Consider the following 27,058-nt stretch of genomic DNA (forward strand, 5'->3'; position numbering starts at 1 on the left):
TTTAAAACTAGGATATTTTAAGAAGTATTTTTTTAACAACCAATTTTTATTAAAAAAAAATAAAAAAATTTGAATTAAATTAAATTATTTGTATAAAAAAAATAAAAAGCGCCGCAGGCAATTTTTTCCAAAAATTGAAAATATTAGGTAATCCCGGAATTAATGTCGTTTTTTTAATAGGCAACTTTGGCTTAGTATTTTTGGGTCCGATGAGCAGTGAAGACGTGCGTTGTAATTTTTTTCTTTTCTGTGATCCTTTGCCTTTCTTTTAAACAAAAAAAATCTTTTCTACCCCATTTACAAACAATGGCAGAGACGTGTCCTTTGGAAACACATTTAAGAAGCTGTATGCTGTTTTCGTTTCATTAAAAAAAAACTGCGACAGAAGCAACAGAATGCATTTATGACATTTACGATGATATACTGGACAAAAGAAAGTGCCAAAGTGGGTTCAAAAAATTTCCAACGGGCAATCTCGATTTGAAGGACGAGCTTCGAAGTGGACGGCCCAGTCTAGTGGATAGTCCAGCTCTAAAGGCGGAAATCGAAGCAAATCCGATTATGACCATTGATGAATTATCGAAGAAAGTCGGCACATCACGGTCGAACACCCATCGTTATCTTGAGAAACTGCGAAAAGTTAAAAAATAAGGTATCTCGGTTCCTCACGCGCTCACCGACGCAACAAAGCTCAACGCCTCAACACATGCAAAATACTGCAAGAAAAGCAACATTTTACCCCGTTTCTCCATGACCTTATCACCAGAGACGAAAAATGGGTTCTTTATCATGATATAAAAAAATAGAAACAATGGTTAAATCGAGGTCAAACCCCAATTCCAACACCAAAACCAGGACTACATCCTCGGAAAGCATTATTGTGTGTGTGGTGGGATTCGAAAGGTGTAATTTATTATGATGTTTTAAAACAAGGGCAAACTGTTACTGCAGCCCTCTATTGTGAACAGATGGACAAATTAAATACGACGTTACAAAAAATTAGACCTGCTTTTGTGAATAAAAGTAATGTCATTCTTCAACATGATAACGCCCAACCGCATTTTGCCGATATTACCCGTAAAAAAATCCAGGACCTTAGCTGGGATGTTTTATTGCATCCACCCTATTCTCTGGACTTGGTACCGAGCAACTTTCACTTATTTCGCTTTTTAGAAACGCAATTAGGGAACAAAAAATTCGACAATTCGACAAAAACTGAAATCGGGTCTTTCGGAGTTCTTCGAATCTAAACCAAAAGCCTTTTATGAGAAAGGAATTTTAGATCTAGTAACAAGATGGCAAAGAGTCGTAGATAACACTAGAAATTACTTTGTATTAAAAAAATATTAAATAATTGAAAAAAAAAATAAGTTTGAGTTTTAATAAAAAACGACATTAATTCCGGGATTACCTAATATATGTATATAAAATTAATTAAACGCGGTAAATGTAAAAATTCTTTTGATAAAAACGAGACAATTTACACCTTTATTTTTACAAATTTACAGCAGCACCGCAAGCAAAATTTTTGTTTAAAATTTAATAATATTAATGAAATTATATTTATAAATATTTTTACTACCGAAATTTTCTATTTATTACCAAAAATAATATTTATGAATGTGTTGCTTAAGATATTGTTATCAAGTTATAAGTTTAATTTTTAAACAAATTTTACGAATATATAAGCACAATAATATAAGTAAAATAAATTTAATGAGATCCTTGTGCTTGTTTCGAAGAACATAATTTTTTGAAATTTGGTTCAAAAGATGTTAGATATACCCTCAAATCTACACCTGCGTCCAATTTGTTTCGATACTTATTTTTTTTTTTTTAAATATGAAGAAAAAGCTCTTTCTACTAATTCCGTACTAGTGAACGGTAATAAGAATTTGAGAGCTTTTTCAGAAAGTTCTTCATATTCTTTATCGGTTTTTAACCAAAAATTAATTAGATTGTTTCGTTCGAATTTTACTTATAAAGATTTGTCACTTGATAAGTCTATTCAATTTTCTTTATCTTTTATTGATAACAATGAAGCTTTTTCTGAATTTTCTGCATAGAAGGGGTTTGAAATCCAATTATTATCTTTGTATTCGGGTTTTGGAAAATACTCCATGAAAGACGATTTTAATCCTGTTAAATGAACTATTATATGTTATTGTACACTTGAGACAAGATAACCTCATTTTCAACAAAAAAAGTATGTGGAGTTTCGAATACTTCCTGTTGATTGTTTACGATACACTGCTTCCAAAAATCTAGTTTCTTAATCATACTTTCAATTTTGTCATTAACATTAAAGATCGTCATCGAGCTTTTCTAAAAAATTACATTTAGGAAAAATACAATAGCTTAAATGATATTTTTATGACTAATTTTTTTTTACTTTGTCCGCCATTACTGATTATTTTTCGCGTATCACCAACTATCCACTCGCGTACCACCGGTGGTACGCGTACCACAGGTTGGGAACCGCTGGCTTAGATGAACAGCATATCAACCGATAGTGCCCCATGATCAAAGAAAAAATTTAATAAAAACAGACATTAATATTATTTTTATCACAATTCATATAGCGATAAATTAAAATTGTGCAAATTCTGAGACAGAGCCAAAACTCCATCGTTAATTTTTTGGGGCTCTTGTGTAAAATAAACAGACACATTTGAATTGATAATTTACATTTTATTGTTTTTGTAAAATATCTAGATGGCTCGAAAAATAAAGAAGAAAAAAAAACACAAGAAAACGTCAAAAACAAAGCTGAAAATAATTATTACCCAATTCAATTCCTTTCATTTTAATTGAATAAATAAATTGATATCGAACTTTAATTGTATTTATTTAATTAATATATTGAAAAGCATTGCCGGGTCCACTAGTACAAGAATAAAAGTCACATAATATGAACTTAACCCGCCGTTGGTCGCACGGCGGCGCAGCGCTCACCCTATCGGTTTTTTTGATGCCGTTTTTTTTGTATGAAACATATGAACTTGCGGGTCCCTCTACTTTTTAAGAATTATGTTTTCTTCAATATTGCAGGCTCAAAAACGTGTTTACTAATTCGATATAAATTTGGTTTTGCGTATTAGTTGTGTTATATCAAGGATCGAGAGAGAACGTTATTTACGCGGGTTAGATTCGTGCTGGAAATTTTATTTTTTGGTAGTTTCTTTTTATTATTATTTACTTTTTTGTTGTTATTATTATGTTTTTAATTTATTTTATAAATATATTTTATTTAACTCTTTTGATACATAGTATAAAAAAACTATTTTGAATTTTTTTTCGTTTCCTTAGATAATTTAAAAAAATTAAACAAGTTTATCGCAAAGTTTACAAATTAAAATATAGCAGTATTTTGGAGAGAAACCTGACACTACGATAATTCATCACCCAGAACCAAGTGAATAGAATCGTCCAAAATGTAATTTTTGCCCTACGAAAAAAATCGCAAAATCACCATAAAATGCCACATGTGCTATAACCCAATATGCAAAGAACATTCATCGGCATTATGTTCAGATTGCATAGCTAAGTATTCAAGTAATCAAGATCAAAAATAATATATATTTTTTCATGTTATTTTTAAAGTTTTAAACATATATCTAAAAAAATTATATTTTACTTTGAAAATATTTATTATTTTATTTTTCTTTTTTCGTTATATAAATAAAAGTTTTAAAGAATTTATTTATTTTATATATACAACACTAAAATAAACCAAAAATAAAAAAAATAATAAATATTCGATATTTAGACTTAAAAACATAAAGAACTGAGAGGCGGCTATTCGCTCAGGCGCGACCAACGGCGTATGCAACACTCGCGCGACCAACGGCGGGTTAATATCTTCGTAAATAATTATATTTTAAAAATATAAATATTATTTCTATCTGAAGAGAAGATCTGATATTGAATTTTGTACATAACTTAAGAAAACTGAAATCTGAATTTACCGCATCTGCATCTATATTCCGATTCCCAGAGAGCACGAGCTGTATGATACGGTATGACCTTGATCTCGCTTGCTCTCGAACCACGTGCGTTCGATACATTCTGCATCATTCGTCTCTACTTGCCGTCCGTTAAGGGCGTGTGTCCCTAAACTCGTGAGTTTAGATATAATACGGCAGAAATTATCAACTTGCTGCCAAACTTTGAATCTTAGTTTCTACATATATATAATCAACACTTAATATTTTAACCGCAATTAATAATTATTTTCATTTTTACTTTTAGCCATGGTTATTGGAAGGTAAATTCCTTAGAAGTAAAAATAAATATTTTAGATCTACTAGAACATGGAGATAATTTTTTTGTAATTTTAATACAATTTAATCTATACGAAGCAACAATTCGTACAATTCAGCAAAACAGAAAAAAAAGATAAAGAGCCATCATTGGAACCTTTGAATCCATAAAACCAGTTGCACGCGAAGCTAGTAAAATAGTAGCTAGAATGGATAATTATTTAATTAAAAACATTTTATTGATTTATTGTGAGTCTCTACAATGTGCAATTTCCAGTGTTTCTCAAACGTCACACAAAGATTCTTAGTAGTGGAAGGTCTGTCAATAATCTCCACCGAGATGGTAGAATTATTCCGCTGGCGTCAAGACTTCATCAAGATTTTTCAGAATATTTTCTCCAGAACACCAACATAATACTGCACAAATTCAAATATCAACGAATAATTGGCAGTTTTGCGATATTTTTAAAGATAGATACCAAAAAATCGTATAAATTTTCTCATGACTTTTTTCGGCGTTCAAACTACTTATCTATGTTATTTTTTATGAGCAATTTGAATTTATTGCAAGCGTTGACAGATCCAAGTTAACTATAATATAAGCATCTTAATTAAATTATTTTGATAATCAGCACTAATAAACTTGATCCACAACTGCAAGCAATTGTCAACAAAAAAACAGCTATATAAATCTCATTAATTATTTATACAATGTTGAATTATATTCTATGCATCATGTTTTATTCCAACGGTACAGATTTATTAATTAGTTTGGTGACCCCTGACTCAAAGTGTAAAAATATTAACGTTAAAAAACGCGAAGGTTAAACCTGCATTTTTATTTTCAATCAAATAATATTGTTGTTTTGCAGACATCAGTAGTCGTTAGGCGTACTGATTTTGCTGCAGGTTATCAGAAATGATAACCTAAACAACATACGTTTATTATGATGGTATTATTCTGTGACGGATCATTGTTCTGCTCAACATTTTTTCTGAAAGTCACATTCGTACTCTAGATGATACATTACCAAAATATGCGATTGATATCATAAAAATATCATTGGGAAATAAATCTGCGTCGATATCAGAGCATGGGGTTTGCCGGGTTAAAAGTTGCATCGATCTCTGTCCCTTGACAGTTCGTTAACCTCGACGATGACAGGATTATTACGCAAATGATAATTGCGAACACGAAAATTCCACACATTAATATAAAACAAATCTTCCATACCAATGTAAATTACTCATTTTATGTTATAATATTTAAAAAATGTTATATTTTCACCAATCACTACACAAATATATTTATGAAAAAAATGTACATTTTTGATTTCGCTTTTGGTATTTTATATCACAATGAAAGGGTTGAACATGTTACTGGAGAATGTAAAATTACTCCAGTGTGAAATTTGCTCAGAATTGCTTGACTACTACGTAAATTATTTCGTTATCTGAGACAGTGGCTTCGAACGGGGATACATATTAACAATTCTTCTTTTAATTTTTTTTAAAATAAAATCTTCCTTAAATTTGTTTTAAAATAACCAATTTTGCAGTGAAAATATTGCATCTAGATAAATATTAGGGGTACCCGTATAAAATATCATTTTTTTCTGATGATCCGGTTTTACAATCAGTTGTCTTCGGACTGCGGTTCGGACAGGCGTGTTTTAATGCTTTTATGTTTTAAGAAGACTTGTTATTGCTAATACATCTGAAAAATTGCCCTCTTTACCAGTATACGACCAATGATGTTTTTAATAATATACATAAATTATGTATTTGCATAATACATACATCAAAAATACATATTTATAAAAATTATTGCAATAATATTTCCAATAATAAATCAATTTAAACAACTTTTTGTTAAATTAAGTTATTAAAATGCACTGGCATATTTTTACATAATTCATTCAAACTCGACCCAAGGCTCAAATAACACTAAGGTCGAAAATGAATTTTATATTTGATGATGATACTATTAATAATGATATTTAAAACGTTTACTTTTTCTATATAAGAGACTAAATTATATCGTATAAATCAATTTAAAAATGATTAAGAGTACTATTTAGTAAGGACCACGAGAAGGTGGAAGCCCAACACTTTACCGGGAAGGGTTGCGAATGGCAAAGGGAAATTAATTTGGAAACTGGAATGTTATGAAAAATTAGTAAACATAATGTTATTACAAATAAAAAGAAACATACACGGAAACATGTAATTTAATAATTCATAGATAATGTAGATATTTAGTTACAAATAAATTTAATTTACCAAAACAAATCTGCCACTATTATTTTATTAAGAATTATAATTATTTTGAGAATATGTGAATTCATGATATGAAACTGTTAACAATAATTGTGTCCTAATATTATTAGCAATATTAGTTAAATATTTATTAATGAACACCATTTTTATATTTTCTATTAACTTTATTGATTGAAATTCCATTATCCTGACATTTTCAACATTTTCTTCCCCTTTCGGTGAATCGAATTGTTCGGTGAATCGATTTGTCAGCTCGCACGACAGTAATGTCCCTTTTTTAAAATATGTAAAAATCAGTGAAGCAGTGTCAAATAATGCATTATGCATAAGGACAAGATTCATTAAAAACTGTTTTGAAGAAATGTATTTGAAAAGTGAATTAAATATACATTGATCAAATTTGGATCGAAGTTTATCAGTACTTGCTGACACTGTGGAGACCACACAGAGCACTCGTTTGTTGAAACTCACGAAATTACTCTGACCAAAGTGATGACAATGATACGATCGCACCCAAAACAGGGCAGGCCCTAGCTTATTTGCGCCCCAGGAAAAAATTTGCGCCCCCCCCCCCCTATTAATACTTATATGAGCTCAATATTATAATTCAAATCAAAGTAATCTATTATTATATTTGACACTATTTTATTTTTTTGCGATTATGGGTAGTTAAGAATTTGTAAATTTTTTGTAGACCCAGGCGATCGCAAAATAACACGCAAGGATTCTCTGGTGCATTGAATGGATATTTCTTTGTTACGAAACGGTAACAGAAAACAATATATCACCGGAAGACAAATAGCACCGTAAGACCACAATATTCTCGACATTGGAGATACCCAGCAAGAAAATGTCACTTTCCAAAGGCGTATACTTATTTCGTTGTTCTAAAAAGCGAGTGCAACAATTGGCTGGATGATCGCTGCATGATTGTGATTGGTGAGCAAACTTTGCAGCCTTGGATACTTAAGCCTGGACACTAATCTATTTTAAATAAAAAAAATATTTTCCTGTATGGTGAAGTAGCCCTGTCGCTTATTAAATGTATCATATCTTGAATATATATCAAAGTTATTATCTCGACTTCATTATACGTTTAATTTAAATATCTACTATATAACTAAGTTTTCAAATTTCGAGTCAGTCTTTAATTACATACTTAAAGAAAAGCACGTCTACAAACCACCTGTTATGTAATGTAGAATTTTATTACTTTATTGCAACGCGTTTTATTATCAAATGTCTTGATACTAAAAATATGCTTTTTCATTAATAATACATATAATTTTCAATAAAACTTTTTATATAATATATTTTATAATTGCATGCATTTTATATATATACAATATATAGAAACAATGTTTTAATGTATGTATATGTTCAATGTGCTATTTAATAAATAAATAAAAGCAAAAAAAATCAAATATAAATAAAATTATACAATATAATATATTTTACTAGTGCTGTTTTTAGTAAATGTACAGGTTTTAAATTAAAAGGGGCCGAGTGTATTTTTTTAATTTTCTTGGTAAACTGTCTGCTTGATATTTGCATGTGTATACCGTTTTTAGCTAGTATATGGTAATTTCTGCTTACTAATGATACTTAAACTACAATAATTGATTTTTATAAACTGATTTTTTGCATCAATATACAGATTTATTTGTACTGTATTAAGTACTATATTTATTTATCGACTAGTATTTTACATCGTGTTTCCCCCAATTTTTTAATTTATGTGTATATTAAATATATTATTTATATAAATTACGAGTTGTTAGTATAAATAATTCTTAATATTTACTTATTACGTCAATTTTTAGTTTATTATTTATATTTTAATTTCATACATAGGCAAAATGTATGCTATTATAGCCAAAACATAATAAAATCGATAACGCCAGACAATATTCGTTCGGTTGCGACTCTTTGTCTATACGTGTTACTTGAAAACCGTTGCAGAGCAATCAGAAAAAGGTAAGATTATATACTTAGATTTTATTATTTTATTGTGACGCGTTATATTATCAAAAGTCTCGAAACTAAAAATATGCTGATTTATTAAAATTATAATTTTCTTTAAAATAATTTTAAACCTCTCTAGATTAACCTTAGATACTCATAGCGATACTTTATACATTTTATAATAAGCAATTCAATGTAAGAATTACATACCTACGTGCAAACAATATTTTAATTTATTTTTTCGACACTTTCGACAATATAAAATATATCAAGGGCGTTATTTTTTATTATAATTGAAATTATATAATACTTTTATAAAATTATTTACTATAGTGACATCAATTAATTAATTTATAAATATATATTTCAAAAGCAATAAAAATAAGGTGATAAAGAAGAAGCGCTTTAAAATGAAGATTACCCCTTACGTAAATATATTTTCTTGACAACTATTTTTTGTGATTTTTCAAGATTGTTTTTTTTAATATTTTTTTTTAGTATTATTCAACATGCATGTTTAATTTCACTTATGCTGCAAGCAAAATTAGCAAATATTTTTTTATTAGGAAAAAAGAGGTTATATTTTGTAATTTGACTGGTAAATGATCTGTTTAACATTTTTGTATTTGCACGTATATGCGGTTTTTAGCTTCAAATTGTACTTAATTAATCAATAATCCTTGCAGTACAATAAATACAATTACCAAATATTGATTTCAATGAATTATGAAAAATATTGTTTTTACATTTACTTTTTAATATTGTAACATAAAAAATAATTTAAACAAGCATTTTAAGCTATTAAAATCATGGCGCTTTCTCTTATTTTTTAATGCTGCTATTTAAAAATTAAAAATAAGATTTTAATATTGCTATTTTTACATCATTACCATGTATTTACTTTTATGTGATAACTGAGAAAAAAATATTATTAAAGTGTACTTTAATACTAATTTATCAAAGTTACGTGCAGTTATTATAGATATTAATAATATTTTATATAATATATTTTTCACCCCCCACCCTCTCAATTCAGCATATATTTTATTTCAAATGTTTGTAATTATTGCGGTTTTTTAATAACACAAAATTATTTCAAGCATTTATTATATCTAATTTAATATTTTTGTACCATATATTTAATTTCTATATGGTCAAAATCCATGCTATTATGGCCACATAGAAGTACCGGCAGAAAACGTCAATAATCCTGTCTGGCCGGTTTTGACGCCATTGTCGTGTACTTTGTCGTATAATCGCAGAATTATCAAATAAAGGTAAGACAATGATAAGCCTAGATTTTTATCTCTTTCATTTTGTATTAGAGTATCTATGTGTGCAATGCCAGTGCCGGCACTAGACTTTTTGCCGCTATAAGCAAGGTTGCCGGTTTCCGCCCTTGTAAAATTCGTGTTCTAAAAATAACTTCCGCGAATAATTTCAAATGCGTAACAAACAGCTTAAATGGGGAACGTAATTCAGTAGTATACAAGATGACCAGATTTTAAAAATATCAAAGAACACTACAAATTAAAAAATCATATTGAATTTTTTTGTTCGAGAAGGACAAAGAACAGATTGTTATGGGACCTAAAAGAAAGATCATTTTGAAATATTTTGTTCGAGGATATAGGACAGATTGCTGCGGGAGTTAAAAAAGTCACCTCGAACATTTTTGTTCACGGAGAACAAAGGACAACATTTTTTGAGGACAATCCTTTTCAAATCGGGACGTCGAGTTACCTTAGTAGTAAAACATATTAGATTTTCCTATTCACTGACTTGCGAAGTAACTAAGAGTGACTTTACATCAGTACCGGTAATTATCACCCGCCATCCGGGACGAGTAGGTAATTGCGTCAATGTAAACTCTGCACTCTCGCCCTTCGTTGAGGCGCTATACTTTGCGTTCAACCAGTATTTTGTTTATAAGCACCCCCCGACTGCTTGATGTGCCATATAGATGGTTTTTTGCAGAGATAATTTTATTTCTAATAAGAAAACATGCCTTCCATAAGTTATAGAAAAGATCGGGTTCTCCATCTGCTCTACAGGAATTTCAGACATTAATATCCCACGCTAAGTGTGATAAAATCGCAGTTATTACTAAACTTGTCAAAACGATATAAGAGAACCTACAGTGTTCTGGAAATTCCCTAACATTAAATGCACTGCTCAGTCGACGCTGAAAATAATGAACTGCAATGGAAAAACTGGACGGTTCACAAAATATTGTTGATGGTTTTGTGCATTATATTAATTTTGTTTTCGAGGAATATTTTTCACCTTTCACTCACTCGCTTCCTTGTTTTTATCTTCAGTATTGATCACCAAGGAAATCAAGAGCTTAGTTCTTACATATGGCTTTAAGAAGTTAAAGACAAGACATTTTTCTGAGCCTGATTTAGTTTTCGATTACATCAGTCTCACTTCTCCTCTAAAGCCTATTTTTGATCTGAATCTCAAGACATTATTTTCGGATCTTTGGAATGCACTAATGTCACCCATATTCGTTAAAAGTGTGACAAATTATGCATCAATAACGATAGACTTATATTGTTGGCGATTCCTGCTAAATTATTCGAAATAATTAATTCATAACTACATCATCAATCTGTTGAACTAATAACATGGTTTTCGTCCCTCTCGTTCCACGGTCACTAACCTTCTGTTTTTCACCAAAACAGTGATGAAATCTTAGATGCAGGAATATAAATAGACATTGTAAATATGTATATATATATATATATATATACTGATATTTAAAAAACCATCGATAAGTTTGTCAACGGTTATTAGTAAAAAATTGTTGGACCTTGGTTGCTCGAATGATCTTACTCGACTTATTTGAGCGCTCATAGACAATTTGTAACCTATGGCGGCTTATAGTTGAAAGAATATTTCACCTCTTTGGAAGTTCTACAGTGGTCTAGCCTTTGCCCTCTGCTCTTTACATTATTTAATAATTACATAAATACAGCAATTATAAATTCAATTTTTCTTTTGTATCCTGACGATTTAAAGTTGCAGACTCAATAGTAGAGTACTATAAATTCTCTATGAAAACATCTGTCTTTTAAATAGTGATCCAACTTCAGTTTCCCAACTTTATTTAAAATACACAAATTTAAGGATATCCTCGTATTTTTTTTATTAATCAAACATTTGATGTATTTCATTTATTATGAAAAATAATATCATGGCCGCCTCTGGACCTTTGCAGCAGCCGATCCTTTCGATATAATTTTCAATGAATTTTTCTGTACATTTTGGGCAGTATCACAAAAAAAAGTGTTAAATCACATGATCTTGCCGGCCAGTTGACAAAACATTCAACATTACACCCAATATATGGCAAGTTGCACCATCTTGTTGATACCACATGTCTTCCATATCAATATCTTCGATTTCGTACCAAAAATAATTGGTTATCATGTGCCTATAGCGCTCACCATTGACTGATACACTCTGACCTTCATTGGTTTTTAAAAAGTAAGGCGCAATGATGTTACCTGACCATATTTATGTCCTGGTAAAACTTTTTTTTTACTATAAAATAGTGTTGTAATTTTTAGAGCAGATCTTTACATCTACGGATTCTACAGTAAATGGTGAATACAAATAAAAAAGAATAATTAATATCCGATTTAAATTGAATTCGTTAGAAATATTTTAGCGAAACTATTAAATGTTTTACATGCGCAAAAAATCGACGGCTTTTATGTAATAGCGCTAGCGCGCAATCGCCCCACTGATATTTTATGTTTTTTTTTTATCTTTCCTACATCATTTTTAAAGAATTGATAAAATGGAATTATGGACTAAACTGTTTCTGCTGGTGAACTAATTAAAAATTCTTGTTCTGCTTTTGAAGATTACTCGATTATTACCATTACTCAAAAACTATTCATGTTGGACTTTGTTTTGTTTCAGTTAACACTTAAACTTCTATGATATCAATAAAAGTAGTAATAACAAACACCCGTGTGCTTAGCAGGATAGAATATTTAAACTCAATCTAGATACATGTTTCAATAGGTTCTGTGATTATTGCGCAAACGAAAATTTCAAACATCAAAAATTCTGATCATAGATAATCAATATACACATATGTAGATTTAAGAATACATAAATATATAAAACGAAAATGTCTATGTATATAATAGATGTTAATATGATTTTAATTTAAAATATTATGTTTTAAAAATATTTTACAATTATATTAGTAATTTTTATTGGTATGATACACTTACGTTTTCTATAATTAATTAGGCCACTCATTGCAACACATGTTAGAGGGTGGCATTTTGTTAAGTCAGCATTCTATAATATGCCCAAGAGTAGCACTTTATCAAGAGCCATCTTGGAAACTAGGAAAATAACTATAATTTTACTTAAGAATTTACTGGATTATTCTTATTACACATTGTTATAATTTTACAATTTAAGTTTCCTTTCCTTAGTTTGGTCACCACTGGCGGGCGCTTGTTCTGCCTGTGCGTAACGCCGGCACTGTGCATTACATTTTTTCAACTACAAAAATTTCAATTAAAATAAATTTATACAATATTTTTGTAAGATTATTTACCATAGATACATAAAATAACTTATTTTTAATAATCTACTATAAAAATTAGCCTATTAACTAGTATGCATACAAACATCATAGCTACTTGGTGAATATGACTGCCACGTTATTTGTGATATTTTACGATGTATTTGACTCAAAAATTTTAACATCACTAATGTTGCTAATTTATTTGATATTTTAGTTTCAATTGCTACAAGTTATGATTCGCTCATTATGAGCATCGCTACGAAATACATTCATAAAATCACACTTACACTTATATCATAAAATAAATAACTCTTTATCACTTATATGTGGTGCTTAACCGTTATACGTATTAAATTTAGAATACATAGAAGTGAAGTAATACAGCAGCGTTCTGTCTAGAATACCATAGAGAAAAGGTGAAGGTCTGACTTCTCTACTATTCCTTAAATCTTTAAATTTAATGAATTGGGACGAAACTGGAATCTTTGTTTTTGTCGTATTAGACTAACATCTTATTAGACTTTCTGGCCCATTGGAGCAGGTGCATCTCGATCGATATTGTGTATGTCTGTCAACAATGGAAATGCTACCAGCTCTCCCGGTGACGATATTCGAGGTATGCGCCTTTAGATTATATATTTTAAGTGCACATTATTTTGTTTTTGCGTCAGCACTACTAATCCCGTTTTTATATCTTGGCACAGATATGCATAGCTGTTTCTATTATTCTGCATTCAAAGCCAAATTTGAGCGCCTTGATCCTTAATAAATTCGTGAGACACAAATTTATTAATGTAAATTGCTCAAGAGGACTAACCTTAGTTAGCCCCGTGGCGCTGAAAAGTACGTTCATCAGCTATGTTGCGACACTCCATGGCATTAGAAATATTGCGGCTCTTCTCTGGCAGATACATAACAGGTCCTTAGCTTACTTAAACCTGTCCAAATATTCTCTGAAAGTCACATGTCCAGTAAATAACTGCATTGTAGCAGGATCGCTCTTCATCCATTTTTACTCCAATCCATCAAAAAAGTGCTTTTGTTCCGCTATATCCCACTGTTTATGCCACTTAATGTATGGAATAATATGGTGACAGCCATCTTGCAATTATTATTAATCTACTGACACAAAGATTTGGCTCGCTTAGTCTCCAAACCAAATCAAACCCTTCAGCTACAAAGACCAGAAGAACCACATGTGAAGTCTCCTGCAACGCTGCATTGGATGTTGTGCCATAAGCGCAGATTAAATAAAAGTACCTGCTGAACCTTTAAAAATACAAGTCTTACCTGACTTTCGGAGGCCTGTTCTATCCATCCGAGGCAATTTAAAAAACACTGCATTGTGGTACCTTAGCTCCAAAGTTCACACTGCACGGTTTGCTGCAGAATATTCTCATTGCAGTTCTACCCTTGCAGGTGGTCGCAACGTGAATCTGCGGATGAACCGATTATTCACACTGACAATTGTGAGACGAATTCTGAGATTTTTTAGTTCTAAAGTGAGAACGCTCAGTAAAGTTGTGGCTGAGCGTCATTCTCATGTATCTGGCTGAGTTCTCAAACCATATCAAAGTTTCATAAATGTTTATCAATTAATGCTGATTTTGAACCAACTTATATCCAAGAAGAATAATTACTGATTTATCTAGTGCAAAGTTCCGTTTATTCCATACATCTTAAATTTTTAATTGCATGTTAAATTTCACTTATGCTGCAAGCGAAATGGACAGATAATATTTTTATAAAATTTAGTTTGCTTAATATACATGTTTTGTATATGAACGTTTACAATTTTGTTAGTGCTTACTCTTATATTATTAACACGTGTGCATCGAACACGGCTCCCATTTCCATACAAACATTATAGCCACGCGGTGAATTTGGGAGCCATGTTCAGTGAGATTTCACGACGAATGTGTTAAAATACGTTAGCGTCACTAGTGTTGCAAAATCTCAGCAACATAAAAATATTTTATTTTCAATTGCTACCAGTTATGGTTCGCTCGATAAATATCAAATTTTGGACTTTTTGTAACACTTTCGTGTTGTGTATATTTTTATTTTTAACTATTATACTTTCATGTAAAAGTTAGCAAAAAATGTAAAAGTAATATAAAATGTATCTCACGATTTAACATTGCTATATTTAGACAACCCTTCCTTGTTTCATGCTCGAACGAGTCAGACAACACTACGAAAACAAATCATTATTATAATTCTTCAAAATAAACATCATTTGTCAGCAGCCCCCACACGAATGTTCTTAATAACTTGTTTGTATTGAAGGTGTTAAACGGTGCTTGAACTACACTAAACAACATTCATTGAAAAAATAAATTTCTAATGCACTATAAAAAAATATGAACATATAATATTCACATTTTAAAATATATAAATAATGGTGGTTACTTATTTTTAAACAGTTACTGCTTTAATAGCAAAAAACGTAATTTATTATAAAAAATTAAAAATACGAGATATATATTATTTTTTTATTTTTTTCCAACTTAAAAATATTTTTTTTTCTCTTATGTACTGTATTTACTAATCAAAGTTACGCGCAGTAATTAAATTATGTACATACAAGTATTTTGTATAACATTATTTTTACCCAATTCAGCGTATATTTTATTTATATGTATATTTTACTAATGAATAATAAAAATGTTAATATTAATTGCGATATATTTAATGATAAGAATTTTCATTAATAATTTATTATGTCCATTTGAAATTTTATAGTTATCTTTTTAATTTCATACATAGTCAAAATTTATACTATTATGGCCAAAAAAATAACAGTCGACAAACGTCAGGGGATAATACCCGTTTGGTTATGACGTTTTGGTCATAAATGTTACTAAAAAACGTTGCAGAATTATCAGAAAATAAAGGTAAGACTTATCAGAAAATAAGCTTAGATTTTCATCTCTGCCATTTTGTAATAGATGATTTTATGAATCTCAATTAGAAAATTCATATTGACAAATCATATTAAATAAATCATCGTAAATAACCTTAAGTATGTATAATAATAATAATCATAGAGCTGTATATTTGATATTTAATTAAAAGATAACTGCATCATGATTTTGGTTTTCATTTTGCTGCACATTTACTACTTTAAATTCAGCGGAATAATTGTATTCAATCAGTTAAGTATCTAAATATAAGTAGCTTTTATCTCTTTGGAACATCTCTTTCAGAATGTTTCAAAGGTACTCACATATGCTTTGCACTTGTATACAATTAGAATACATGATTAGTTAGCTTTTTGTGATGAAATTGCCATGCAACTTTATTTCCTCATTATGACATTTTATAAGTCATTGCTTGACATTGCATAAATGAGAAGTCAACCAGTTCACTTTGCAGTTCATTATATTATACTCTAACATATTCCTATATTTTACTCGACATACTAACAATTTTATTATATAGTAAATATTTCATTTCAGAATGTCGTTAAACAACTCAAATGACAGAAAAAGAAGGACTGACGATTCGGAATCTCCACAAAATTCTAAAAAATCCAACACTGAGCCGGAGCCAAAAGATCTTCATGTGAAGAATGTCAAAGGTAAAAAAATAACAAATTAAACAACTTAAAAAGGGAATTAATTAACACATTGTATACCACAACTTATTTTCAATAATTTACCTTTTAAACGCCAGGGACTAATTAGTGAGTCACACGTTATTTCTCTTCATGCGTCATTATCTCTTGAAAATAAATATAAAATACTTGGTTTACTGACAAATTACGCTAATTCAATAATTTTTACAAATTTAAAAAATCTAGATAATGAATTAATTAGCTTAGAAAATTAATCAACAAGTGTCTCACCAGTGAGTCACTGGCGTTTAAGTGGTAAAAACAAAAACTTTTTTTAAAATACAACATATTCAAATTTAGAAAACAATTTTTTAATGTTTTTTTTTGTATTTGCAATGGTAAATTCAGTAAACGATAAACTGGATTGTGTAACAAAAAATAAACATAAAACATAAAGTCCGGCAGATGGTGCTTAGGGTATAATTAATAAAAAAATCAACTCAAGATGTGTTTATTAGCTAGATACACAAAGGAGATGGTAAAGAAGTTTTTCATTTTAGTTAATATGATATTAGTGACATCTTAAACTAAAGAGCTACATAAATTTGTAGTTTAACATGGGTGTATTTTACAAAGTTACAATGACATAACGAACAAATTTGTGCACATGGTATTCAATGTGTTAAGTAAACTTTAATCTCATCTTTGATGACAATTTTTGTATTTATATTTTACATTATAATTAATGTTTATTATTAACATTTTTTTTATAATATATTCAAAATGTGTAGTTGAAATTTTTCTTCACTGCAGTTACTGCTGACATTTTTTCAATGTTGAATCTTGATTTTCCACAGCTCGAAAAATCATTAATTATTGAAAATACTCTACTGGTGGATTGGTGTCCGGCACACAACACATCGCAAATTCAACTAGTAATTGCAAGTTTTTCATGGAAATATGTTCACCTTTAAAACATTTATATATTTCTATCTAACGCATATAAATTTCTCTTTTCTTGCTAGACATTGCGAATAGACAAACCCATTGTCCACAAATTAAAATAAAATCCTTTTTTTTCCTAACCATTTAGTTAAAATTACATTTTTAAATATCATATTTTATTACAAATATAATACATACAGCGATCAATCAATAAATGCAACCAATAGTCCATTAACACAAACGCACCACACTGACTCAGTGTTGCAAGGAAAATATAAATTTGTCATAACTTTAATTTACGGTGACTTCGAACTCTGAATTCCAATGTATATGTAATATTAAAAACATTCACAAATAACGCATCACTTCTTGAAAGCATAAGAATTTAAAATATATCCATAAATAAATCCTTGGTTGGATTTCTCAGAACTTTTTATTGCTCATTTAGAGTTGTCTATGTTTTTGAGTCAATTGACAGTCAGCTTTCATGGAGAAGGTTTTTATAAAAGTTACCAAAAAAAGCATAGTACATTTATTAAAATATAACATATCTTTACTTTTATATGAAATATGATGAAGCTATGCGTTTTTTGTGTGCTACAGTAATTATTTTAATAATTTTTTATTTGAATAATTCATCATTACAAAGATTATATGTTGAAAACGTACATGTTATTTAAACAATAAAAATTATCTCAAAACATTACTATACTACCGAAACCGGTACATCTAATCTTTCTGTAAGTCTTCAAAATTAAAAGCTCGATTCACTGCTTTCACTTTTTCTTATTTTATCTCCTAATTGCATTTAAAATATCTTTTTAAATAAAAATCTGATAAACTTTTTTTGTTGTTCACAGATGGCGATTCTTCTACTACCAGTACCATTAAGCCAAAACTAACTGCTCCTTTAATGCGCTATGGTGATATTTCCAGAATGCAAACACCAGCATCTTCTGCAGTCAATACCACTGCTGCTCATAGTGGTATGGATAAAATTAATAATCATTGTTTATAAATGTGAGGATATAAAAGCGTGAATGTTGCAGTTTTTATTTTTAATGTTTCTAATTCTTTCCAAAACCATATTAATGTCTCTTGATACTTGATTTATTTTAAGAACAAGTTTAATTTAATATTACCCTAATCTGACGATCAATGTTGTAGGTTGCAATAATATATTCTTTTATACATAGTAATCCGATCAACTTCATGTATTGTTCACAGACCAAAATAAACCAAGACTGCCTGTTCCACCAGTGCGCTATGGTGATATTTCCAGAATGCAATCAGCATCGTCCGCAATCGATACCCAAGTACGCTCCGGTAAGTGGAAAAATAAAGAGCATCGATAATCACTTTAGTAATAATTCAACTTTGTACACTCCGTCAATTTTGTGGTATTCTAGAATACATAATCCGGATGCAATAAAATATTAGTTTACAGATAATTCTATTACAAACTGACCGACTCTTTGGTGCAATATATCTACTGTAGCTAATAAAAAATATTATCTTTGCAACAGTAAGGATAATTAATAATGATAAATGTGGGAATGTAAGATCATAAATATTGCTGTTTTTTGTACTATTTCTAACTTCAATATCAACTCTATTCCAAATTAAAAAAGTATATCGTAATTTTATTAATATAATATTGTTCTATTATAATATTGCTTATACGATTTATTATCGTGAAACAAAGACAGCACAATCTTTTCCCATGTAGTTGTGTGAAAAATTTATTCAGTTTTGTTGAGAAGTATGGTGCCATTTCTTGCGCGCCCTCTCAGTTTCCGGTTTGTGGTACTAAACCCAGGTTTCATCTTAAGTAACAATTATTCCTTAGAAGCTATCGCCTTCTGCTTACAAATGTTTGGCAGATATTGATACATCATTCTTTCAGTTCTGAAGTCAACTGATGTGGTACCCACCTTGTAGACACTAGAACTTCAAAATATTTAGTTCTCTGTTACTCGGCTATTTTCCGTCAACTGCTGCAATGGTCTATGCGCCTGGCCTGGTTGAAATGAGTCTGCCATAAACATACTACAGTCTTTCTTAAAAACGAAATTTGGCTCTGTCTTTAGTTCTTTAACCTTTTGCACTCCAATGTTGAGTGACACTCGATACCTAAAATTGTATCCAAAGCAAATAAAAATGCTGCCAATAGTTTACCAACTCATTTTTATTTTTTTCCCTTTGTTGCTTAAAACTTCATTGTTTCCTAATTTGTGGAGATGTACAAACCAGGTGTTTTTTTCAATCAAAAAATATCAGTAAATTATAAAAAAAAATAATACATGGTTACTAGTTTTTTGTTGGATTTTTTCATCTCACTAAAAACACTTTTTGTCTTGCTTTTCTATATAATACTGTAAGATCGATTAATTATATTATATATAACCATTTTAAAGCAATTTAATATTAATGTTGAATATATAATGAAAAGTGTTTATCTAATATTTTTGTAACATTGCTTGAAATATTTTTTACCATAAAATTTAAATGTTTACAGCCAGAAATCCTCCAACCGCTTCAAGAGAATTGAAATATATTCTTCACAAATATAACAGCGACGAGACTTGCGAAGTTAGCAGTTCAACAAGCCGGGACGAGACTGCCGAAGAGGATTCTGCTCCAGGTAAATCCCAGCCAGAAAAGGAAGAGGATACTTATTCTTCAAACTCGTCTGATCTGGAGTTTGTAGAGTAATTACTTATAAGGTAAAATTTTCAAGCTGATTAGGTGTAAATAGTTATTTTTGACCATTTTATAATACAATTTTATTTCATTACAGTACATACTTCTAATATAAAATATTAGAGTAAGATAAACCAAAGATTCTCCAATTATTATATTCTACTGACTACAATTAATATAATCCACTGGATACAATTATTATATTCTACCAATTACCAATAATCCTAAAATAGTATTAAAATACAAATGTATTAATTATATTTAAAAAATACAATAATATAGTTCATAGATGTCCACAGAAAACACTGTTTATGCGATTTACACTTGCGACTGACTACCATTGCTGGCTAGTAGACGCCGATGATTTTCGTTTCAATCCTGTTCAATACAATGTATTAAAGACAAAATGTTTAGTTTCAATGGTGTGCAATACTATACGATAAAACAAAATACAACTTAAATATTAATTCTAGTTTTTAATAATGGAACTATTTGTAAAGTACAAATTATCGCTCAATTTAGTTTACAAAACATAAGAAAATCTAATTTACAAGTTGAATTTGTTTTTTAATTATTTATATTATTTATTTATTTGTAAGTTTATTTTATATTTGAATCTAAAGTTGTGTTAATCTTAAGGGTAATTTTCGATATGGCATCTAGAGTTGGTTTGTAAGAACAACTATGTTTATTTTTGTATTTTTTTAATTGTCATTGTTGAAAAGATCTTCAAAATATAATGTTCCTTCATGCATGTTATATTCAATTGAAATAATTGTTAATTTTTTAAAGTTTCGAATATTTTTTTGTATTAATTTATTTTTGAATGAGTGGAATTGTCAAATTGTCAAAATGTACAAATAGATTCATCAATTTGTATGGCAAACATTTTACAGCATTTTTTTTATCAATCGATTTAACTCCTATCCATTAAATAAAAAAGAAATATAATTCAATATTGAATTCAGCGATGCCAGGAAGCCAAATCTAATTATCTGCACATCTTAAAAATAATTGGTTGTGTCAATCAATTGGTTGTGTGGACATCTTAATAATAATTGGTTGTGTCAAAAATTGCCATGATCAAGTAGTATCACATACATTTCTATATGTTATATTAATCACTGTCTGTAATAAAATATTTAAAATTAACATTGTTTTTCATATTTCCAACACATTCAAATATATTATTATAAGAGTACTTTCTATAAAGTTGAGAAAAAACTGTAAATAAGTAACAAAAATTTTTTCAAGGATTATTTGTACATATTTATATTAATAATTAGGATTAAAAATAAACAGACCAAAGAAGCAACTCATGCTAATTGACAAACCAAATCTTGAAAATAACAAATAACAAAAAAAAAACATTGTGAGACATATTTTAAAAAGACCATAATATCAGAGAAATGTTGCTCTTATACGTTACTGGGTATTATATAATACACCCGCTTGATTTTATTATAACCTGAAAAAATTCACTAAAGAAAGGCTTTTAAAACATCCTGTAGATCTCTAATGATATATTTTACATAAGAAAAATCGACAAATCCTGCAAGAGCCTAAAATTTAACCAATGCGGTTTAACATGGAAAAAAGAGATTTTATAATATAATAATTTATTTATAAATACTTATAAGGCACATAGAATACTAAGAGCGAACTCGACAATATGTGTGTTTTTTATTTCATAATAATATTATTTAAATCTCTAATAATAACATAATAAATGTTCATAAAGTAAAAAACTAACTTGAATTGCAGTTGCACTAAGCCGAACGAAAATCAAGAAATACCACAACTTTAAAAATACAAACTTTTAATTTAGGTTAATAACATCTTTCTGGTGGAGGGTTAATTTTGATTCGCCTTTAATAATCTTAAGACAATTGAAAAAATTTTGATATTGAAACATGTTTTTGTTGAGTTGGTTGTTAGCATTATCACCGCCTTACATTTTGTAATAATATATTCTATATATACACGGGGTTGGATCCCTCTCAAAAGTAAGTATACTGATTTACATAAGACAATTTCATTCGCCTGAATCCAACTGACTGAATATTTAATAAATCTGGCTGGGTCAATATTTCAAAGAAAGAATACTTATGAATGAGAATATTAAGTGTAAATGGGGACTCAATTACATTTTTTTAATATCACCTTTGTTCCACAAGCTTGTCAAGTCATCATCGATGCATTAAAAGAGTATATAAAAATGTATTTCAATTTTCTTTATTTTATCATTATTTTTACAAATTAGAATAAGTTAATAAATTTCCAACTTAGAGTAATTGTATAATAGTGTTAAAATGGATGAGATTCACATTCTATAGAAATTTCTACTTCTACTTAAAAAATTTGACAGCTTAACCACCGTTCGTACAATTTGTTTTACAGAAGTAACAAATTGTAGGAACTGTATTGAAATTTACAGAAAGATTAGAGTAACTTTCATCGTATTACTGAGCGAACAATTCGCAAAAAAAAAATTAAAGAGACTGGTATCATTGGTGATACAGTAAGGTGTGTGCATCATCGTGTGCCCTTTCAGTTGATAATATTGTGGCGGCGTTCTGACAGTCCCCAGTGCTGCCACACCACCGCTCAACTTGAGAAGCGGGTGGTTTTTAACAACTGGCAGCACATACACACTCTCTCTCGCCATGGCTAAGGGCTATCACGCCGCGCCCCCGCCAGCTATCCAAAAAAGGTCGTTGAATTAAATAGCCCTCAAAAACCACATACGCTACAATATTATTGCTGTAAGCGAAAGTCTAGTCGAAAACCCGGAATTATCGATTCGTCGACATTTGCAAATTTTGGACTTTTTTTATGGCTCTTTAGAGCACTTTACATCTGGACTTACATCTACAATCGTATAAAATTCAGAAAATACTAAATTAAAGCTCAGAGACCGTAGACAGGGAAAGTTTTCGCAGATTGGGTGCTAAATAAAGTTTGGAAACTGATGTTGGATCAACTTTTACATAACCGTACTTATTTGCAAATTTAAATTTAAAATAATAATAAACCAGCGCTTCTCAACCTTTCTGTTATTGCAACCCAGCTTACCAACGTAAATATTCTCGCAACCCCCCCCCCCCACTTTTTAATCTATCGAAAATTATAGTGTCATAATGAAAACGGTCCGATCTTCGTACATTTAATATTTAATTATATGGTAATATGTAATTATAAACTGAATTCTTGTTTTAAATATACATATATATATATTTTTTTAGAGACGGTGATGATGGCGGGTGGCAATGAGACACAGATTGAGCCGCTGCAGTAGTGTATTTATTGACGGATACAGTTGTTTACATTTCAAGGGACGCGCGCGCGACGGCACGCGTCCGAACCCTTGCGGGCTTGCCGGTAGAGAGAGAGAAAACGGTCACGGGATGCTACTCCAGCGCCGACCAGTTTTGGCCATAACCAATCTAAATTCAGCTCCCATATAACTCCCACCCTAGCGATTTACAATCGCGATATTCAACTAGAGCGAGAGAATGGGAGCTTTGGCACTGCTGATGATTATATGGGGACCCCGAGACGACCGTCCGTGACGCAGCATAAAGTGAAAGTGATTGTCCCGCTGAGCCGCGCGCCCGAACTAAGCGGCGTCGTACAATAAAACCGCATCCCCGCCACCGCGAGCTACGCGCGGAGTGGGGATGCGGATCCCGAGACGACCGTCCGTGACGCAGCATAAGTGAAAGTGAAGTCCCGCTGGTATCTATATTCTTGAGAGGCGGCGCTTATTGTGCGCTTCGCTCTCAATCGGACTGGTTGTTTTTTTTCCTTGCTGTCTTGAAATCAAAAAAAAAAAATTAATAAATAAGTGAGTTGCTACTTAGTCTGTATTATATTATTATGTATTAAATAATAATGTCGTGTCGGGTGTTTCTACGATCGTTCACGGCGGCTCGTATTTAAGTATATCCCTAGGATGCGGGTTTCCGAAGGGATCTTCAACGCTGCATAGGTTTGCGATGGTCTCGTTCGGTACGGAGGGTAGTGTTCGGTGAAATCTGACTAAAAGCTCTTTGACGAATTCCATGATCAGACAGACGTCAGTCGGCGTTTCTGACGAACCACGGGGCGTCCAGTGCTTCCCTCAAGATCTTGTTTTGGACAATCTGTAACCTGGCCATCGTGTTCGACCGCGCGTAGCCCCAAACCGGAGCGGCGTACGTCATAATCGGACGGATCATCGTCTTGTAAATGAGGACCTTGTTTTTGAGGCTTAGTTTGCTGCGGCTGCCCATGATTGGGCGCAGCGCCGCCATGTCTCCTCTGGCTTTTTTCGGACGCTTTCGACGTGGGGCTTCCACGTTAGTTGTTTATCGAGCGTGAGGCCCAGATAACGGGTCTGATTCACCCACGGTATCTCTTCTCCGAACATCTTAATGGGACGCGGGGTCTCGGCTCGTCGTCCTTTCCTTTTAGTGAAGAGGACCGCAGCACTCTTCTTTGGATTTATCGATATCCTCCAGTCGCTGAACCACCCCTCGAGCTTCCGGGTCAACAGTTGTAGTTTCGAGGCGATAAGATCTGGGCTGATCGACGTGAATGTTATCGCTGTGTCGTCAGCGTAGAGCGCAATTAGCGCCCTCCGGTCCTCTGGCACTGGGATATCGGCCGTATAGCAAGTGAAGAGCAGCGGTCCCAATATCGAGCCCTGTGGCACTCCGGCGGCGATCGGTCTCGTTCCGGACATCTCTCCCTCCGTCCTGACTCTGAAGTGCCTGTCCTTCAAGTAGGAGTCGAGCAACTGACACATCGGCAGCGGAACTCCGTTCTTGCACAATTTGTGCAACAGACCTACGTGCCATACTTTATCGAAAGCCTTGGCGACGTCGAGAAAAATTGCACCCGTCGGCTGTTTTAACGAAAACCCCCTGTTGATTCTCTCCACGACTCTCATCAGTTGATGGACCGACGAGTGTCTGGGTCGAAAGCCGTGTTGTTCCTTCGGGATGATGGAGTTTTTGTCAGCGGTATCTCGGAGTCTCGATTCCATGACTCGTTCACATATTTTGCCCACCACCGAGAGCAGGCTGATCGGTCTGTAGTCCAAGGTGTTGGTTTCTCCTGTCTTCGGTTTGCGGATCAGGACCACTCTTGCTTCCTTCCATTTCTGTGGGAAATATTTAAGAGTTAGCGTGTGGTTTATTAAATGTGTGAGGGCGAGGATGCCTCGCTCCGGAAGGAGCTTCAGCGCCTTCGCCGTTACCTCATCCGGTCCAGGGGCTTTGCCAATTTTTGTGCGCGCTATATACGAGCTTTTCTCCGTCTGATTAGTCTGCTCCAGCCTTTCTTCGGTCGGCGCACTTAGGGCTATTTTGGTCTCGTCGGTCAACTTGTCGATCAAGGCGATGTTCGTGTATCTGTCGGTGGGGCTGAACTGTTCCTCGAGTCCGTCGGCGAACGCCTCCGCCTTGTCTGCCGGCGAAACGGCGGAAGAGCCGTCAGGCTTTTTGATGGGCGGGATCGATTCGCGTTTGACTCGAAGGGATTTGGCCAGTTTCCATATGGAGTTGTCCATTGTGGACAGGGAGACGATTTTGTCTGTCCACTGTTCGTTGCGAAACTCAGCCAGCCTCCGCTTCACCTCTCGGTTCAGCCGGTTTGCTTCCTTTTTGTCTGATGGGTTGCCGAGTCTCTGCCAGTATCTCTTCGCTCTGTTCCTCTCTCGGATCAGCTGCCTGATGGCGCGCGGGACGAACGGCTCTGTGCTAGGGGCGATGGGCGTCAAATTTGTGGCCATCGCCTTTCGAATCTCGTTTGTGAACCTAACAACAGCCGCCTCGAGCTCCTCGGGCTCAAAGAGTCCAACGGGGATAGTGATGGTCGTCTCCAGGGTTTTCCTGAATTTTTCCCAGTCCGTGCGATATCTGACGGGTGCCGAGAGAGGAGATTTGGTGAGGTTCAACGCCATCAGGATAGGGTTGTGATCCGAGGAGAGTTCGGAGAGATTCGTGAGGGCGTATCCTCCGTAGAAATCCTTAAAGAGCGTGAAGCGGTCGTGGGGTTACGCTTCTGTATTGTAGTTATCAGCAGTCCGGTTGACGATCTGTGATAGGACGTTTGTACAGCGAACTGTACAAAGTGGCCCTTATGAAATCGTCCGGTACGTTCTTGACACGTGTTGACTGGGATCCTTCGACAGTCGTCGATATTAAACCTCGAGCGCGTGTCCTGGAGATGGTTGCTCAGACAGGAGGCGAGGTGTAGAATCCGTGTAGTCCAGTGAGTGTTGCAGTGTCAGAAGTCCTGAGTAGAATGTGTTAAGTGAGCTTTTGGCCCCGCCTTATATTCCCGGTCGGGTGCGTTAAGGTATCCCCACTCCTCGCGTTGCTTGCGGCTGCGGGAATGCGGCGTCATTGTACGACGCCGCTTAGTTCGGGCGCGCGGCTCAGCGGGACTTCACTTTTGCGTATGATGCGTCCCGGACGGTCGTCTCGGGATCGCCATAGTACTCCCCCTCTTAGCAATTTACAGTTGCGAAATTCAACCAAGAGGAGAAATTATGGCTCGTTCTAATTGATGTGGTCTTCGTGCGCAGCGTGGGTCGGCGCAGATGAAGCAGAACCAGATGGTTGATGATTGTGTGGACGTATGTACAGCGAACTGTACAAAGTGGCCCTTACGAAACTCTCAGCTAACGAAAAAGTAGGGGTTTGGGGTCCGTTTGTCACTTGCGCATGACATGGTCCTCCAATGGTGTCCTAATGTGCATAGTTCTACCTTAAAATATAAATAATATTATTACTGTAA

The 27,058-nt window shown here is 32.5% G+C and overlaps 1 protein-coding gene across 9 annotated transcripts; it reads left to right on the forward strand.

Annotated features, from left to right (window-relative positions):
* Positions 1-7,657: 7,657 nt before the first annotated feature.
* On the forward strand, positions 7,658-21,424 carry LOC148234201 (uncharacterized). 9 transcript variants are annotated; one of them, XM_088187579.1, is made up of 8 exons: positions 8,977-9,784; positions 13,607-13,681; positions 13,770-15,962; positions 16,527-16,648; positions 18,430-18,555; positions 18,797-18,895; positions 20,088-20,295; positions 20,370-21,424. In XM_088187579.1, the coding sequence occupies exons 4-7, from the start codon at positions 16,528-16,530 to the stop codon at positions 20,282-20,284; spliced, it is 543 nt and encodes a 180-aa protein (XP_088043705.1). In that variant the 5' UTR covers positions 8,977-9,784; positions 13,607-13,681; positions 13,770-15,962; position 16,527; the 3' UTR covers positions 20,285-20,295; positions 20,370-21,424. The 9 variants fall into 9 exon arrangements, with proteins under 9 accessions (XP_088043708.1, XP_088043706.1, XP_088043712.1 ...); XM_088187584.1 differs by lacking the exon at positions 8,977-9,784 and adding an exon at positions 17,482-17,565 and having other exon boundaries at positions 9,791-13,681; XM_088187580.1 differs by lacking the exons at positions 8,977-9,784; positions 13,607-13,681 and adding an exon at positions 7,669-7,735 and having other exon boundaries at positions 15,835-15,962.
* Positions 21,425-27,058: the final 5,634 nt, after the last annotated feature.

This window comes from Plectrocnemia conspersa, unplaced genomic scaffold, assembly GCF_051122295.1.
Source record: "Plectrocnemia conspersa isolate PC_06_02 unplaced genomic scaffold, ASM5112229v1 ptg000006l, whole genome shotgun sequence".
Taxonomy (NCBI): Eukaryota; Metazoa; Arthropoda; class Insecta; order Trichoptera; family Polycentropodidae; genus Plectrocnemia; species Plectrocnemia conspersa.

Coding starts and splice junctions, on each gene's coding strand:
- LOC148234201 (XM_088187582.1), top strand. CDS start 16,528: ATGTCGTTAAACAACTCAAATGACAGAAAAAGAAGGACTGACGATTCG. Junction 16,649..18,429: donor TCATGTGAAGAATGTCAAAG/GTAAAAAAATAA, acceptor TGTTGTTCACAG/ATGGCGATTCTTCTACTACC. Junction 18,896..20,087: donor CGATACCCAAGTACGCTCCG/GTAAGTGGAAAA, acceptor AAATGTTTACAG/CCAGAAATCCTCCAACCGCT.